The sequence below is a fragment of the Salminus brasiliensis genome, chromosome 16 (genome assembly GCF_030463535.1).
Source record: "Salminus brasiliensis chromosome 16, fSalBra1.hap2, whole genome shotgun sequence".
Lineage (NCBI taxonomy): Eukaryota > Metazoa > Chordata > Actinopteri > Characiformes > Bryconidae > Salminus > Salminus brasiliensis.
The window spans coordinates 29,630,544-29,648,055 of record NC_132893.1 but is presented as its reverse complement, the minus strand read 5'-3'; the positions used below and the strand labels follow the sequence as shown (position 1 = coordinate 29,648,055).

Here is a 17,512-nt window from a genome sequence, read left to right as displayed (position 1 = left end):
GAATGGGTGGACTACAATGGAACTGCTAATTACTGAGGGAGTTTAGTTAATTACAGATGCCCATTTATTCCACACTTCGACATTTAAAGCCTATGAATGCTGCAGATTTGCACTGGGTTAAAAATCCAACATCTCGTCCACAATCTTTAATTTATGCTAGGCTTGATTTTTTTATGTAAAGTACTTGTAAGAGGTACAAATGACCTGCCATCTTCAAATGTCACACATCTTTTCATCCCCTATTAAAATCTGCCGCCTCCCACCGTTTCAGCTCATTTGAGGGGTTTAACAATAAGTGTGCAAAGGCTTACTGAGGTGCGGTTGGGGTACACAAAGCCAATCAGAGGACTTTGTGTCATGACATGTGGCAACATTTGAAAGATCAATGCCCACCACTACATAATAGAGGGGGAATTACAGACACAGAATTGAATTTAAAAACTTGGGGGCACACTAGCAAGGTTTAAAACAGAAATTTTGACTTGTAATTTTGACAGCAAATGACTTTTGCTGGACAAAGCTCTAGTTTTACCCAAATGCTAGCATGTCATGAGCAAGACAGTAAATTAATAAAACTATCCCAGACCCACAAACCTTGTGTATCCATTTCTGCAGTTTTTGACAAATCTGGCAGTTCTTTACATTGTGTGAAATGTTTATGATTTATGGAATAAAATTGTGCCAAACTGACTTGCAATAAAATCGCTTTACAAGGACTTATTTAACCTAATGTGACTGATCTATATATATATTCCCTTATTAAAGCAGGATTATGCAAGAAATGGTACTTCTTGCTCCTGGACAACCACAGAGCAGGTGTTTAAACACAGTGTCCACTCACTGCTAGAGTGTCTATTAAACTGTGCAGCAACAGATGAGCTTCTTTCTCTAACTTTGTGTTGTCATCCTCTAGTCCTTCATAAGTGGTCAGTGGACACTCCCCACAGAACGCTGTTAGCTGGATATTTCCGGTTGGTGGACTGTTCTCAGTACAGCAGTGATGCCAAGGTGTCTAAAAACTTCAGCAGCACTGCTGCGTCTGATTCACTCATCCCAGCACAGACATAAAGGGGCAAGTTCATTCATAATATTCTGATGTGTGTGTATAATTATAAAATATAAATAAAAAGACATTAAACCTAGGAATAGAACCATCATGGTGGCTAGATACAATGGTATCTCTTTACCCTTTTTACACTGCTGTTCACAGTCCTTCTCATCCGACCCGTCCTTGCAGTCCTTCTCTCCATCACATACATGACTGTAGAGGATACACTCACTCCCATCCCTGCATGCTTTGAAGCCTAGTCTGCATCTCAGGGTTGAAGATCCTGCAGCTGTGCCTTCGCTGTTGTCTAATTTAGACATTCAAAAAATAGGAATCAATACATAAAACATCATTAATTTCAAACTGCACTTATTCAGAGCAGAACATACAGCAGTTTCTTTCATCTGAGCCGTCTCTACAGTCCATCTTGCCATCACAGAACTGCTGGCTGGTCAGACACATCGTCCCATCATCACAGTGGCGAGAACAAGGAGGACACCGCAGCTCATCTGAACCGTCAGGGCAGTCGGAGTTGCCGTCACACAACAAAGTCATCTCAATACACAGTCTCCTGTTCTTACACAGGAACTGGCCTAGAAAAGGAAAATCAGTCTTCATCTGAAGAAAGGGCAACTGAGATGCAGGATATTATAAGGAAGAAGCATTCCAGTGTAATATGGCCACTCGCCCTTCTTGGTTTCTCTCCTGACTAAATGATAGGGTAAAGCAATCATTGAATATCTATAGTCGAATCCTGAAATTCCATCTAGAGGATGGCATTCCTGTGAGTTTTTTTTACCAGAAAAAAAAAATTATTCTATAGAGATTTCCACATCTATATTCACCCTGTTTTTCAATGCTCATGAACCCCAGTTGGACCACCACAGAGCAGATATTGGGGGGGGGGGGGGGCGATTCACTCATATCAGCACAACAGATGCCAACAGAAGTTCATTCATAATATTCTGATATGACTGTGTATATAATTGAATATGAATTCAATAAAAGACATGAAATCTAGAAATATAACCATTATGGTGGCTGGATACAATGACAAATTGATTTGGTTCTTATCCCATTTACACCTCCCCCCCGACCATATTAATATAGTACCTGGATCTGAGCATGCCTGTATACAGCGGACCTCATCAAACCCATCAGGACAGTCCAACTTTCCATCACACAGCTGAGACTGACTGATGCACAGGGATGTTCCTTCACACTGCACAGACGGACTTTTACAGTACACTTCAGTGGAGGACTTGTATGAAGGAGCTTTAGTGGCAGGAGCTGGGGGGACAAACAAACAAACAAATAAACAAACAAAAACAACATTTTCAAGAATCATTAAGAGCCAAAGCCTTAAAACAAATCTTACAAACTACAAAATAATAATAATAATAATAATAATAATAATAATAATAAAAAGCATTATTAAAACTGAAGGATGCAGCAAGCAACACCAAAAAATACAAATAAACAATAATCTACCAGTCACAGACAAAATAATGGAAACATCAACTTGATAATTGAAGTTAGTTCAAAGGCTACACCCTATTGCACTCCCCTCAACTACAGCCTTAAAATTCCCCAGATGGCTTAGATGAAGAGCCTGCCTAAAACCTGTCCAAAAAGTAGTAATGGGAGAGCTTGATATCAATGAATTTACAGCAGCAGTCTCCATTTCTAATCACACTGATCACACTTCTGTTCCCATAATTTTGTGCACTTCTGTTCAACACTACTCACGGCAGCCTGCTTCATCAGTGCCGTCCGCACAGTCTCTCTCTCCATCGCACAGGAAGCTTTCTGGAATACAGCGGGTCTTCTCGTCACAGTGGTGGCTGCAGCCTTCAGATGTAGTAAAGCAGCCCATTTCATCAGAGCGATCCTGACACTGAGGAGTCCCATCACAGACCAGCTTCTTGTCTATGCACATCCTCCCATGAGCACAGTGGAACTGATCTGAAGAAACATTAAAAACGTCACACATCCGAAGAACTGGATTTCATTAGAAACCACATAGCTGTACTACTTACGGGCTTTGCACTGACGTTCACATTCCTCTTCATCGGATCCGTCCTTACAGTCCACCTCTCCATCACACACATGACTAAGCAAAATGCATTCACTGCCATCCTTACAGAGCTTCGAGCCCAAACGGCACCTCAAGGGAGCTGCCGTGCTGGTTGTTACAGCAACAGTGGGGCAACGCCCCTCATCAGAGGCATCAGCACAGTCAGAGCGTCCGTCACAGACTTGGTACTTCTCAATGCACCTTCTCCTGTCCTTGCACAGGAACTGACCTGCATTTAATAAGGGAGCAAAAAAACAAACAAACAAAACTAGTTATTATAAAAGCCACCTGCATCTGTGGAGAGATCATGTTCACCCTATAAAACACCGAAACTGTTATGCAACAGTCTTGACTCGTTAAATGTACAGTCCTTAAATTTACATAAACCCCACCCACAGATTTCCTTCTGCCAGTGTCAACAGAAGGGGACTTCAAACTCTGCAAGCAAGGAAGCAAAAGCTGGGGGGTGCAAACAGGGATTGACACCAACAGCTAATGCTAACTTTAACCATGTCTTTTCTCCATTGTCTGCTCACTTGAAAACAAACTAGACCACCTTAGCTGAAACAAACTGGAGCTAAAACAAATCAAAATAGGGTGGCGCTTTTCTTTTATTATTATTTAAGTAATTATTTTTATAATGTTTTTTACACTGGTAAGATCTTTAGAAAGCCAAATCTGGGGAAGTGAGTGGGGCCAAGGCTAAAAGGTTATAGGCTACAATTTCTTCAGCTTGCTAACGGCACAATGAACATTGTTTTTGTTACAGTGTTAAAACTATGCTATAATATCTGGGTTTAGCATGTTCACAGGTGTCATAACTTGGCCAATAAAAGCAGAGCTTATGGGTTGCGTTGTTTCCCCTCCATTAATCCTCCATAAAAAAATCTTGTAAATCTTGTTGCTGATCACCCCTCGACATATGAACATAGTAAATCGCACACTTACTATGTTTACATCAACTCACTCTGCATTCTAGGGCGCCTTTTAAATACGGCACATCACAAAAACACATGACCCATGCTGCAATACAATCACAATTCTAGCATTTTGCCCATGTTGCGCATGCAGCCGCTTCCCCTAACCTTTCTTTGGACATCTTTTCAAGCAAGACTCTTCATCGAAGCCATCTGGGCAGTCACGGTTTCCGTCACACACCTGAGTGCTGGGGATGCACAATTTCCCCCCTCCACACAACAAAGAGGGGCTATCACAGCTTCTGACCTGGGTGGGGTAACCTAGAATATGAAATGTAGAGGTTAGCATTTAATACATTTAATTCATTTAAAGAATGAAGAATTCAAAGAACACCTTCACAGAGTCAGGACATCAGTAAGTATACAGTCTTTTTTTATTATAAGACTATGAATTGTTGCCCTCTTCCAGGACTATAACTTATAAACCTGTTGTCAACACTTATCGACCAATCTACAAGGCAGGAATACCCCTGAACAGGGTGCCAGTCCATCACAGGGTTCCACACATCCATTCATGTATACATATGGGCAAGTTGGCATTGCCTCTATGCTATTTTTGTTTTTATTTCAATGGAAAATAAAAATAAAAAAAAAGGTACCACAGTCTGCTTCATCACTGCCATCTGCGCAGTCGGTCTCTCCATCACACAGGAATGTATCCGGAATACAGCGGGTCTTATCATCACAGTGGTGGCTGCAGCTCTTTGTGCGTGTAAAGCAGCCCATTTCATCAGAGCGATCCTGGCACTGTGGCTTACCATCACACACAAGTTTAGCATCAATGCATTTCTTGCCATGAGCGCATTGGAACTGCCCTGTAAAACAATCACATAAACATATGTAAAGATAAAGGAGATCTTTTTTTTTACTGCAATTTTGCATTTTGGTTCCACCATACCTGTTCTGCAATTAACATCACACCCCTCCTCATCAGATCCATCCTTACAGTCTACCTCTCCATCACACATATGACTGTACAGGATGCACTGACTTCCATCCTTACAGGGCTTCAAGCCCAAACGGCATCTCAAGGGGGCTGTTGGGGTGGTGGTGTCAGTAGCCACAGTGGGACACCCCACCTCATCAGAGCCATCAGTGCAGTGAAAACGGCCATCACACACCTGTTTCATGTCAACACATTTCCGTCTGTCCCGACACAGGTAGTCACCTAGAGCAGAAAGTGCCAATTTATATTAAAAATCAACTTGTATGTAATTTTGATGTTGTTTGGAACGTCAGAAGATTTCACTACCATCATAGGGACACTTCTTAATACACGGCCTCTCGTCAGATCCATCCGAACAATCCTTTCTTCCATCACAGAGCTGGCGCTGGGAAATGCACTGCGTGCTTCCTAGACAGGGTACAGATGGACTTTTGCAGCGGAAATAAGCAGCAGAATTGCCTGTGGATATTGAGGGCACATAAATTAACTGGTTAAGCAAAGTTAAGCAAAGCAAACATTTTTATGCTCTTGACTAGTAGAAAACTGTAAAATATAAACTGAACAGCAAATGCTTTATGGACCCCCCGAAAGTAGAACCCTATACCAGGTCAAATTTGCATGCTCATTGCATACCTGTTAAAATCACTGACTGAAATAACCACTTACCACAGTCAGATTCATCAGACCCATCCCAGCAATCCTTCCTTCTATTACAAATAAAGACCTCTGGAATACAGCGGCTGTTTTGGTCACAGCGCAGAGCACAGCTCCTTGTAGGTTTCCAGCAGTTTGCTTCATCAGAGCCATCCTGACACTGAGGAGTCCCATCACAGACCTGCTTCCTCTCAATGCACTTTTTGCCACGAATGCACTGAAACTGGCCTGAGTAGAAAATGGCATTAATTTGTAAGCATAAAAAGGTTATGTAAAGAATGGATGAAGCATCTGGAGAACTCAGTTATTTGGACAATTTAAAATAATTAAAATAGATATCTGACCTGGACTACACTGAAGGTCACAGCCATCTTCATCAGACCCGTCCTTACAGTCCTTTTCCCCATCACACACATGACTAAGCAGGACGCAGTCAGTGCCGTCCTTACAAAGCCTTGAACCCAAACGGCACCTTAACAGAGCTTTGTCTGCAGCCTCTGCAGCAACAGTGGGGCAACCTGCCTCATCAGACCCATCAATGCAGTCAAAGCGTCCATTGCAGACTAGGTACCTCTCAACACATTTTCTACCGTCCTTACACTGGAAGTCGCCTAAAAATAAACAGAATAAAAACACAGAACCTGTTGACAGACCTAAGGCCTAATATACACCAATATAAGTTCTGAATGACCAGGGTTGAAGCAAGTTACCTAGATTTGTACATGAACCTATACAGGAGTTCTCATCAGAGCCATCAGGACAGTCAGGCTTGCCATCACAGAGCTGACTCTGGGAAATGCACAACAGCGTGCCTTTACACAGCACAGAGGGACTTGTACATACTGGAGCCCAAGCTGATAAGAGTGTGGACACATCTTTGGAAGATGCTTTTGCCATAATACTTTCATTATCTTTTGCTGTAAAGACACCCAGAAGGACAATAAGAGAGTAAAGTTGAATTATTAGATATTTGCTGTTTGAATTATTTTGCCAACAATATTTAAATGAATTTAAATGAATGTTTCATAGATAGAGCAAAAGAAGCAAATCTGTTTATTTAAACAAAATAAAAAAAGCTAAAGTGTAAAATCCTAGAACTCACAGCAGTCCGCTTCATCAGTGCCATCTACACAGTCTCTCTCTCCATCACACAGGAATTTTTCTGGAATGCAGCGAGTCTCATCACAGTGACTGCCACAGCAATCCACTTCATCCGAGCGATCCGGACAGTGAGCAGTTCCATCACACACCTGCTTCCTGTGTATGCACAGCTTCCCGTTGGCACACTGAAATTGGCCTGATTAAAAGAAAACAGGTTCAGTGAAAATCATAAACTGGGCAATGCAACTGCTAAATATAAAAATGGTTTACAGGGTATACTGGGTCCTCCAGGGATCCCTGATAGATAGCTATGGGTTCACTAATACACAGTGCCCTCCATAATTATAGGCACCCCTGGTTAAGATGTGTTCTTTAGCTTCTAATGAATTGAGTTTTTTTCTAAATAATATAGGACCACGATGGAAAAAAAGAGTAAAATCCAACCTTTAACTCAAGTGAATTTATTCAGTAGGAAAAAATCCCACATTAAGAAATAATTGTTTAACATCAAATCATGTGTACCACAATTATTGGCACCCCTGATGTTAATACTTTGTACAACCTCCTTTTGCCAACAAAACAGCACCTAATCTTCTCTTATAATGTTTCACAAGATGGGAGAATACAGATAGAGGAATCTTTGACCATTCCTCTTTGCACAATCTCTCTAAATCATCCAGCGACCTGTGTCCTCTCCTCTGCACTCTCCTCTTCAGCTCACCCCACAGGTTTTCAATAGGGTTGAGGTCTGGGGACTGAGATGGCCATGGGAGGAGCTTGATTTTGTGTGTGGTGAACCATTTCTGTGTAGATTTGGCCATATGTTTTGGGTCATTATCTTGCTGAAAGACCTAGTGACGACCCATCTTCAGCTTTTGGGCAGAAGCCACCAGATTTTGTTTTAAAACGTCCTGTTATTTCAAAGCATTCATGATGCCATGCACCCTAACAAGGCTCCCAGGGCCTTTGGAAGAGAAACAGGCCCACAGCATCACTGATCCTCCCCCACATTTCACAGTGGGCATGAGGTGCTTTTTTGCATACTCAGCTCTTGCGTTACGCCAGACCCACTTAGAGCATTTGTTGCCAAAAAGCTCTATCTTAGTTTCGTCTGACCAAAGCACACGGTCCCAGTTGAAGTTCCAGTACTGCTTAGCAAACTCCAAACGTTTGCGTTTATGATTGTGAGTGAGAAAAGGTTTTTTCTGTGCAGGCCTCCAAAACAGCTTGTTGGCATGCAGATAGCGCCAAGAAGCTACCATTTGTTGTAATTCTGTAACAGTGAGCTTTGGAGACCTTTTTATTCATCCTCCTCACTGTGTGGGGTGGCAAAATAAACTTGCATCCTCGTCCAGACTTGTTTACCACTGTTCCAGTTGTTTTAAACTTCTTAATAATTCCTCTGACAGTAGATATGGACAGGTGTAGGTGAGTGGCTATTTTCTTGTAACCATTGCCTGACTTGTGGAGGTCAACACACATCTGCCTTACTCGAATGGTATGTTTCTTTGTCTTTCCCATGTTGAAGAGAAATGGCCTCTGTGTCACGTCATATTTATACCCCAGGGAATTAATTAAATGTTTCTACATACTCTGATCAACTTCGTAAACTACTGTAGAATTGACAGAAATACTTTAATTACATTTATTTCCTAAGAAATGTTAGGGGTGCCAATAATTGTAGAACAGGTGATTTTATGAAGAATAATTATTTCTTAGTCAGGGATATTTTTTTCCCTTAAAATTCATTTGAGTTAAAGGTTGGATTTTACTCTTTTTTTCCATCGTGGTCCTATATTATTTAGAAAAAAACTCTAAATAATAGAAGCTAAAGAACACATCTTAACCAGGGGTGCCAATAATTATGGAGGGCACTGTATATACGTTTTTGTTAGAAGCACAAAAGGATATTGACAATGTGGTATACCTAATGCAGTCTGTAAGTACAGATTCAATTCAATCTGTAGTGCAATGGCATCAAGTTGGTTTTAGTGGGATCTGAGATGGTAAAAATCACTGTAATTGGTCTAGTTTCTAATAGAGCCCATAAACCTGCTTACAAAGCACCCTGATTTTCAAATGCAAGAATCAAAACAACCTTCAGGGGAAAGTATGGACACCATAAGTAGATGGCTTCTACTATGCAACAGCGCTGTCTTTGAAAAGCTCTTCAAATATAAATCCACCATATTAGCCTACTGTGTTAATTTGACTATTCAAAAATATACACAAGTTAGGGGGTAGTACACCCGTACTACTAGCACCAACAACAAGCTCCAAATTGTCCAAATGAGATTTAAGCATATTCTGTGCTAATCTTACCTTTATTACATCTGCGTTCACAATTCTTCTCGTCAGACCCATCCACGCAGTCCTTCTCTCCATCACACACGTGCCTATAGAGGATACACTCGCTTCCATCCATGCATGGTTTGAAGCCCGGAGGACACACCATGGATAGAGTTCCTGCATCTGGTTTGCTGCTGTTGTCTATGAAACAAACATTCAAGGTGGTAAAGCATTCCATAAGAGCGACATGACCGATTATAACGCTCACATTACAGCAAAAAAAGCCATACCACAGTTCCTTTCATCGGAGCCGTCCCTACAGTCCATTTTATCATTGCAGAACTGCTGACTGGTCAAACACACCGTCCAATCATCACAGTGCAGAGGACAAGCTGGACAGGAGAACTCATCTGAACCATCAGGGCAGTCTGAGTGGCCATCACACACCAAAGCCTGCTCAATACACTTCCGCTTGTTCTTACACAGGAAGTGGCCTACACAAGGAAGACCACCTTCAGTTTCAAATCACAGCCAAGATGTGGAAACATCTCAAAAGGGGGGGCTTCATCCCCCACCTTATTTATATATTACCTGGATGTAAGCATGCCCGTATACAGAAGAGCTCATCAAACCCATCGGTACAGTCAAACTTCCCATCACAGAGCTGAGTCTGACTGACACACACCGAGGTACCCTCACACATGATAGAGGGACTTTTACAGCTTGGTTCAAGAGGAGTTTTATATGAAGGAACTACAGAGGTGGTGGCAGATGCTGGAAAACATTACAATTACATTAGAACCATTAAATCACAATAGATGCAATACAACTCAAACTCATACAGAGTCCATCACAACACTCACGGCAGTCCGCTTCATCAGTGCCATCGGTACAGTCTCGCTCGCCGTCGCACAGGAAGCTTTCTGGGATGCAGTGGGTGTTATTGTCACAGTGGTGATGGCAGAGTTCCGATCGGGTAATGCAGCCCATTTCATCCGAGCGATCCTGACACTGAGGAGTGCCATCGCACATCTGCTTCTTGTCTATACACATTCTCCCATGGGCACACTGAAACTGGTCTAGAAGGAAAAAGTAATAGATAAATGAGGGTTTCAGACTTCAAGTGTCTAGCACCAATGCACAAGACTACAAGTCCTAACTACAGTACATACCTAGTTAACTACTAATCCTGGTTTTATTTGCATTATATTGGATCCAACTGTGATGAACACAAAGTACTATTAACACGCAAAGCTCTAATGCTCTTGACGTTGGTACTATGACCAGAAACTGTCTGGTTTGAATCACAGTAATCACGCTGCCCGCTATCAGCGGGCATAACCAAAGAGTGCACAATTTGCCCTGCTCTCTGGATAGATGCCCACCCCACTCCTCTCGCTCTCTCTCTTCTATAATCACTTGAGGGTGATGCTGGCTTGCATTGGCGCCTGCTAGCCAATGCATCAGAGCTAGGTACCTAGTGCTTTCTTTAGAGCACGTTAGTCGCCCAGTGACATTGCATTGGTGGTGACTGGTTGCGCATGGGTCTGTTCTATCCCTCCCAATGTCCAGAGAGTTACAGGTGATTGGGAGAGTACTAATGAGTGGGTTGAGAGATCCTGGTAAAATTAGGTATTTAATAATAAAAAAACAAATAAACAAAAAACAGGACACATGCCAATCACAACCCACCCCTTACTTTTCCTGTATATTTTTGGATGGTGTTGCCGTCCTCTTGTGCTGTCTGCTCTGTGCAATATGCTGTTAGCAAGCTAAAGAGATTATAGCAGAGTTAGCCTTTAGTTTTGTCCCCACTCGTTTCCACAGGTGCGTCTTTCTCGAGTCTTACTTTCCATTCTAATGCATGTTTAGCTGCGCTCCAATATCAAAACCACCATAGAACTCAGTCATGTATCACCAGTCTTTACTAGGATGTGCAGTAGTTGGAGAGGTTTCTGTAAATTATGGGGGTGTAAATGCAAGGATTTGGATCTTTTTTTTCCCCCAGTTCAGTTTTGGTTATGCCAGACTAAAGGAATAACAGTGATTGAGGTTCATGGATTGTCACGTCCATGTACCAAACTTATAATTTAACCATGCCAAGGAAAACACGATTTCACATTCTAGGACCCACACAGGAAAAAACAGTCAACATTACCAGTGTTGCAATTTCAGGCATTCCTTTTTTCATTTTACCCAATTTCAACCAGATGCCAACACACCATGTGAGGTTTCACTGCCAGTTGTCATACCTTTGTTACACTTGCGCTCACAGTCACTCTCATCTGACCCATCCCGGCAGTCCTTTTCTCCATCGCACACATGACTGTAGAGGATACACTCACTTCCATCCTTGCAAGGTTTGAAGCCCAGAGCGCACTTCAGAGATGAAGATCCTGTTTTCCGGTCATCTGCGGGAGGGGGTGGCATATAAAACCCACAAATGTCAGTCCTGTTCAGCATCTCTTAAAGCACAATTTAAGTTTATATGTCAGTAGGTCCATACAGCAGTTCCTTTCATCTGAGCCATCCCTACAGTCCACTTTGCCATCGCAGAACTGTTGACTGGTCAGACACACCGTCCAATCATCACAGTGCAGAGGACAAGCAGGGCAGGAGAACTCATCTGAACCATCAGGGCAGTCTGAGTGGCCATCACACACCAAAGCCTGCTTAATACACTTCCTCTTGTTCTTACACAGAAACTGGCCTACACAAGGAAGACCCAAAGTCAACAGTTACAAATCATACCTGGACTAAAAAGGACATTTTAGAGAGCTGCCAGACCTCATACCTCACATTACCTGGATCTGAGCATGCATGTAAACAATGGAGCTCATCAAACCCATCAGGACAGTCCAACTTCCCATCACACAGCTGAGACTGATTGACACACACCGAGGAACCCGCACACAGGGAGGAAGGGGTTTTACAGCTTGGTTCAGTTGATGGTTTATCTGATGGAGCTACAGTGGCAGAAGCTGAAAAATTTCAAAGTTTAAGCTAACTTTTATTGGAAGTCAATGTAAAAAATATTTTATTCCAAGACATTTTGGAGAATTTCTATTGGTCCATTTGTCAAAATTTTGACTAAACATAAAGATCAACAACCAGATTTAAAAAAGTAAAACCCACACTGGCATATGTAAAAATGTTCATTGAAACACTCACGGCAGCCTGCTTCATCAGTGCCGTCCGCACAGTCTCTCTCTCCATCGCACAGGAAGCTTTCTGGAATACAGCGGGTCTTCTCATCACAGTGGTGGCTACAGCCTTCAGATGTAGTAAAGCAGCCCATTTCATCAGAGCGATCCTGACACTGAGGAGTCCCATCACAGACCAGCTTCTTGTCTATGCACATCCTCCCATGAGCACAGTGGAACTGATCTGAAGAAACATTAAAAACGTCACACATCCGAAGAACTGGATTTCATTAGAAACCACATAGCTGTACTACTTACGGGCTTTGCACTGACGTTCACATTCCTCTTCATCGGATCCGTCCTTACAGTCCACCTCTCCATCACACACATGACTAAGCATAATGCATTCACTGCCATCCTTACAGAGCTTCGAGCCCAAACGGCACCTCAAAGGCGATGCCTTGATGCCCTTTGATGCAGCAACAGTGGGGCAACTCTCCTCATCAGAGCCATCAACACAGTCAAGGTACCCATCACATACCAAATAACTTCCAATACACTGTGTCTTGTCCTTACACAGGAAGTCACCTAGATCAGGAAAAAGTAAAAGTTACAAATTTATAACGGACATTGATTATTAGTGCAATTGACCCTAGTGCAACACCCTAGCAATCACCAGAGAACAGAGCAACCACTTAACATCCTGGCAAACATCTGAAACAGTGTAGCAACCTCAGGTACCATGTTTCGGGCAGACGTTCTCACAGGATGACTCATCTGATCCATCCGGACAATCTCTCTTTCCATCACACAGCTGGGTCAAAGAGATGCACACTGAGGTGTCTTTACACAAGACAGAAGGGCTCCTACAGGTCACTTGAGCAGCAGATGCATTCCTAAGTGATTCTTCTAAGGGGAAAGGAAAAAGCTGAATTTATAGGCTGGTTGAATAAAATGTCAAATTTAAGAATCTGTCGATACTGATGCATTTATTCGGTGATTACATGTATCATGAAATATTGTGTTATCATAAAAATGTCTTTAAATATAATGTCATAGTACTTCATCATATCCTCAAGCCCTACTCATACTGCAAGCAAATCGAACCATGGTTCAATTTGATCCGAACCACGGTCTAGGCACCTTTTACATATGCAATTTTAATTCAAAACTGAAAAGTCTGGACCAAACTACGCATGTGCAAAAGCACCCTTAGATAACAAAGGCAATAGAATATTCTACTCAAAAATGTGCTTCATAACTAAACCGGATTTGCAATGCATGTAATGGCCTCATGAACCCTGTGCTGAGCCCTGGAGGTTAATTTGATTTATGGACACGTTCACTGACCTTGCTTTAATTCTCTCAGAGCAACAGTCACGCCAACAACTCCACTCTCTACAGCAACTGATTCAAGGCGCATCCCATCTTGCCGTCTCCACAGTGTGATGACATCATTGAGCATGGTCACTGTGTATGGCTCATAGGCGGCGATAATCTCTTCCGCAACGGTCCACTCTTTACCAGCAGAGTATTTTCTCATCTTCAGAAGACTCATCACCTGCAGCTCTACAACAGTGAGGGACAGATCAGGAATCTGCAAATTATGCTTTTCGAAGTCTTTCTTTGAACTGTCTAAAATAGTTAATTTGACAGATTATCAGAAAATAAGAGAACACAAACCATTATCAGAGTTCCAAAGGAAGCTGTTTGCTTTCCTGTCCAGCACAATTTGGCTGACAGTCTTCTTCTCAAAGCTGTAGATGGCCTTCGCATTCCCACCCATCAGACTTAACTTCATCATGATGATCTGACCATCCTCCAGCCAATACATCTGACCTCGCTGCCAGTCCACAAATAAGTCACTGATCTCTCCACTTGCCTGGTGTAACTGCTTGGAGATGCTCTGATCAGGGAGGACAATGTGGGTGACTCCAACAGACAGTGCATCACAAGACACCCAGTACAAGTTTCCAGCCTTCTGGTCCACTCTGATGGTGCAAGCTAGGAATAAGAACCACAATAAAGGAGCATTTGACATCCATCAATCAATATGGATCAGATAGAATAATGCTTCAAGCAATAATCAACAGTAGTTGTGCTACACACCAGGCTTCAGAGTTGGAATATATTCTGAGCGACCTTCAGTGAGTAGCCCAACCTTCACATGGCCTGTTCCGTTGGTCCAAATCACCCATCCTCTTTTCCAATCTACGTCGAAAGCCTCAATGTCCTCATCCGCAGAAAAGAGCAGTGATTTTACCAGACCCTCTGCTGTGTACTCCAGAGTGAACATGTTTGTAGAGCTTGCATAGGCAAGCCTAAAACCTAGCCAAGTTGGAGAAAGGAATAATTCAGAATGAAGAAATTACCTCAGTCAGTGTAACAATCAAAAACAGCCACATACTTTCACATGAGCCTTGGTCAACAGGAAGCTGTTTCTTGGGGCAGGAGCAGACGAAGCCACTGGGCATGGTCAGAGAAGGCAAGCAAAGCTGGCAATCTGACTTTCTACATGGACAAGGACCTACAGTACAGTAAGAATCAAGAGTTGTAAACAGTAAACAGAAAGTAACACTGTCCAATGAAAGGCTTATATGCTTTGAAGAAAAATATTTACACACACTGATGGTTAAAGCTGTGATATAAATACAGTACAGAAATAAGTACAGAAAGTCAAGGCAGTTTTGATCACACTGATTTACCTTGAGGCTGCTGGAGCTCATGATAGGCCGTTAGGATTGGCAGTGTGGCTTTAAGAACGAAATTCTTTTGGTCAGGTTGGTTTTGAGGGGCTTGCCACAGGCGTTTCTCATCAGCCCAGTAGAACCAGCCATTGAATGCAGCCAGGTTCTGCGCCATCCTTCCTTTAAAGAACTCCCGAAAGGTGTGGCGTCCCGTGCCATCCACTTTCACAGTCTCAACTGACTACAATGTTCAACATTCAAAACATAATCAGTGTTTCATAGATTCAGACTTTTAACAATAAGGATTTAAAAAGCTCTTCTGATACTACAGCCCTACTTTTTCAGATTTCAGAGAATCATGAGCCTGCTACTAAAGCAGTATTTTATGCTCCTGGGCCCCCCCTACAGTTGAGGAGGGTTATTCACTTTTACAGCACTACCTAAAATACAAAACATGCTATGAGCACCCCCTCATGGAGAGCTGTACACAAACATCTGAAGAGAAAGAATAATGGGGACTGAGGAATTGGAGTAATTAGAGGATTTTACACAAATAGGACTCTGCAGCATTATGCAGAGAGACCTTATGCAGCTCCACCAAAGTCCCATAGTGCAGTAGCAGAGAGATGCTATGCTCTCCATTACGGTCAACATGATTCTGAAGCTGCCATGTTAGGGAAAAATCGCTTCATAACATTGCTTCAAAGCACTTATAGCACAATCCTTATCTGTACAGATGTACCACAATGAGTTCCTAGAAAAATGTACAGATTGGGGCAGAACGGGGCTCTTACCATTTTAAAATCACTTATCCAATACAACCGTTGGACCGCCACATCCAAAGTAAGACTTCTCGGTGACTGAGCAGTTACAATCACCAGAGTTGTTCGCATAGAGCCGTCCATCCCAGCTCTCTCAATAGTCGTTTCATCATTTGAACCCCTGTTAATCCAAAACATGGTACTACAACAAAGAGATGCTACATTAGTACAGCTTTAAACATAAGAGTCAGTGATGCACTTACTTGCAGAGCCTAAATGCATGCAGTCTTGACAATCCACACCTTTTAATTGACAGGAGGACCAAATCCATTGGGTCTGTATCTTTAGACATGATTATGCCTACAGCACTACCGTCGGATGCTCCAGTGTAAATTCTTTTTAGCTTAAAGTTGGTCCAGTAAAGCTGTCCATGGAGCCAGTCAAGTGCTAGACTTCCAATACCACCATGTCCTAAAACAAAAAAAGAATAAAAGAAATAAAGCAACCACATGAAAAAACTGTAAAGACAAGTGAAATTATGAGTGAATCAAATAAACAACAAAATGCACCTGGCTTTAGACACCTATGTGATGATTTTGACTTTGATCTGTTCACAACTCACTGAACCAGACACTTATCCCCTAAATTAAATTTAAAGAGTTCTCCTGCTATTCATTTAACCCTTTCCCCTCACACTACCACATTCCTCCCCTAACCCGTATGTATCACATTTATTCATTCATTATTATTATTATTATTTTATTTATGTATGTATTGTTATTAATTTTCCTTTGTGTTACTGAGTCGGTGAAATGTTGAGGATACTTGAGGATGTCTGTCAAAATCTACTGTACCCAACTAACCTGTATACAGTACTTTACTCTTCTGATCTTCAGCCTTATAGATGTTCCCGTTCCCATCAGCCCAATAAAAGCGGTTCCGCACCATGTCAAATGCCAAGCCTACAGGGTCACGGTCAACCGCAAAGAGGGTTTTAAACGCTCTGGCTTTCACACTGACCAATCCAATAAGTCCCTTCTTGGTGGTGAGAAGCTTGGTGACATTTCCTTACAAAAGAACAATGGAAAGGTTGACACAGAACACATTCAGAGATAGTCTGGTGACAGTTTGGTGAATAATCACAGAATGTGTGTGTAAAAAAAAAAAATATATATATATATATATATTTATATATATATATAAATAAAGTACCTTGAGCTTGACACGCGTTGTCCTGAAGTTTAAAACCTGGGTGACATCGGCACTGAAAAGACCCTTTCTTGTTGATGCATGTGTGCATGCAGGGCCCATAAGGTTGGGCACACTCGTCAACATCTACAGAGCAAGACAAACGTCCACAGAGGAGTACTGGGTTCTACAAAGGGTTCTTTGAGCAATGGCCTAGAAGAACCACTTATTGCACCATGCTTGTACTGGAGAACCACTTAAAAGGTCTGAAGAATTTACACTGGACCAACATAAAGGTTCTTCACACTCATCTCTTTTACAACTGTGGTCATTTATGGAGCCAGAGGCCACAGGTTCCCCCAACATCACTCAATGAACCATTTGCAGCAGCTTTATTTTTAGGAGTGTAGGTCATGTCAAAAGAACCCACCTATACACTTGGCCCCATTTGAAGAGAGCTTCATCCCACTAGGACAAGAGCACAGTGCTCCCCAAAGCTGGTCAGTGCATGTGTGACTGCAACCACCATTTTTAAGCGCACATGTTTTACCTGAGAAAGGAACCATTAAAAATTTGGATTCACGTTGCTTTGATTGTTGATGCTTTTAAATAAACACATTTTTAATCAGCATTATGATAGC

The 17,512-nt window shown here is 42.1% G+C and overlaps 1 protein-coding gene and 1 long non-coding RNA gene across 2 annotated transcripts in view; both read right to left on the bottom strand.

Moving 5' to 3' along the window:
* Positions 1 to 14,531, bottom strand: part of LOC140536410 (uncharacterized) — a 31,750-nt gene extending 17,219 nt beyond the window's left edge. The window contains exons 1-25 of the mRNA XM_072658197.1: positions 14,345 to 14,531; positions 13,919 to 14,239; positions 13,586 to 13,804; positions 12,554 to 12,823; positions 12,264 to 12,479; positions 11,897 to 12,073; positions 11,599 to 11,802; positions 11,345 to 11,503; positions 9,956 to 10,171; positions 9,684 to 9,866; positions 9,383 to 9,586; positions 9,126 to 9,293; positions 6,805 to 6,999; positions 6,437 to 6,619; positions 6,047 to 6,313; positions 5,784 to 5,930; positions 5,355 to 5,507; positions 5,001 to 5,270; positions 4,702 to 4,917; positions 4,211 to 4,363; positions 3,088 to 3,354; positions 2,798 to 3,013; positions 2,162 to 2,338; positions 1,438 to 1,641; positions 1,188 to 1,355 (exon numbers count right to left, since the gene is read on the bottom strand). Coding sequence (XP_072514298.1) covers positions 1,188 to 1,355; positions 1,438 to 1,641; positions 2,162 to 2,338; positions 2,798 to 3,013; positions 3,088 to 3,354; positions 4,211 to 4,363; positions 4,702 to 4,917; positions 5,001 to 5,270; positions 5,355 to 5,507; positions 5,784 to 5,930; positions 6,047 to 6,313; positions 6,437 to 6,619; positions 6,805 to 6,999; positions 9,126 to 9,293; positions 9,383 to 9,586; positions 9,684 to 9,866; positions 9,956 to 10,171; positions 11,345 to 11,503; positions 11,599 to 11,802; positions 11,897 to 12,073; positions 12,264 to 12,479; positions 12,554 to 12,823; positions 13,586 to 13,804; positions 13,919 to 14,239; positions 14,345 to 14,531 — 5,140 coding nt within the window. The remainder of the gene's footprint in view (positions 1 to 1,187; positions 1,356 to 1,437; positions 1,642 to 2,161; positions 2,339 to 2,797; positions 3,014 to 3,087; positions 3,355 to 4,210; positions 4,364 to 4,701; positions 4,918 to 5,000; positions 5,271 to 5,354; positions 5,508 to 5,783; positions 5,931 to 6,046; positions 6,314 to 6,436; positions 6,620 to 6,804; positions 7,000 to 9,125; positions 9,294 to 9,382; positions 9,587 to 9,683; positions 9,867 to 9,955; positions 10,172 to 11,344; positions 11,504 to 11,598; positions 11,803 to 11,896; positions 12,074 to 12,263; positions 12,480 to 12,553; positions 12,824 to 13,585; positions 13,805 to 13,918; positions 14,240 to 14,344) is intronic.
* Positions 14,532 to 15,109: 578 nt separating this feature from the next.
* LOC140536441 (uncharacterized) lies at positions 15,110 to 16,135 on the bottom strand. The gene is made up of 3 exons (XR_011977617.1): positions 15,986 to 16,135; positions 15,717 to 15,885; positions 15,110 to 15,163 (listed from the first exon to the last, which is right to left on the bottom strand). It is a non-coding gene; the product is annotated as an uncharacterized lncRNA (long non-coding RNA).
* Positions 16,136 to 17,512: the final 1,377 nt, after the last annotated feature.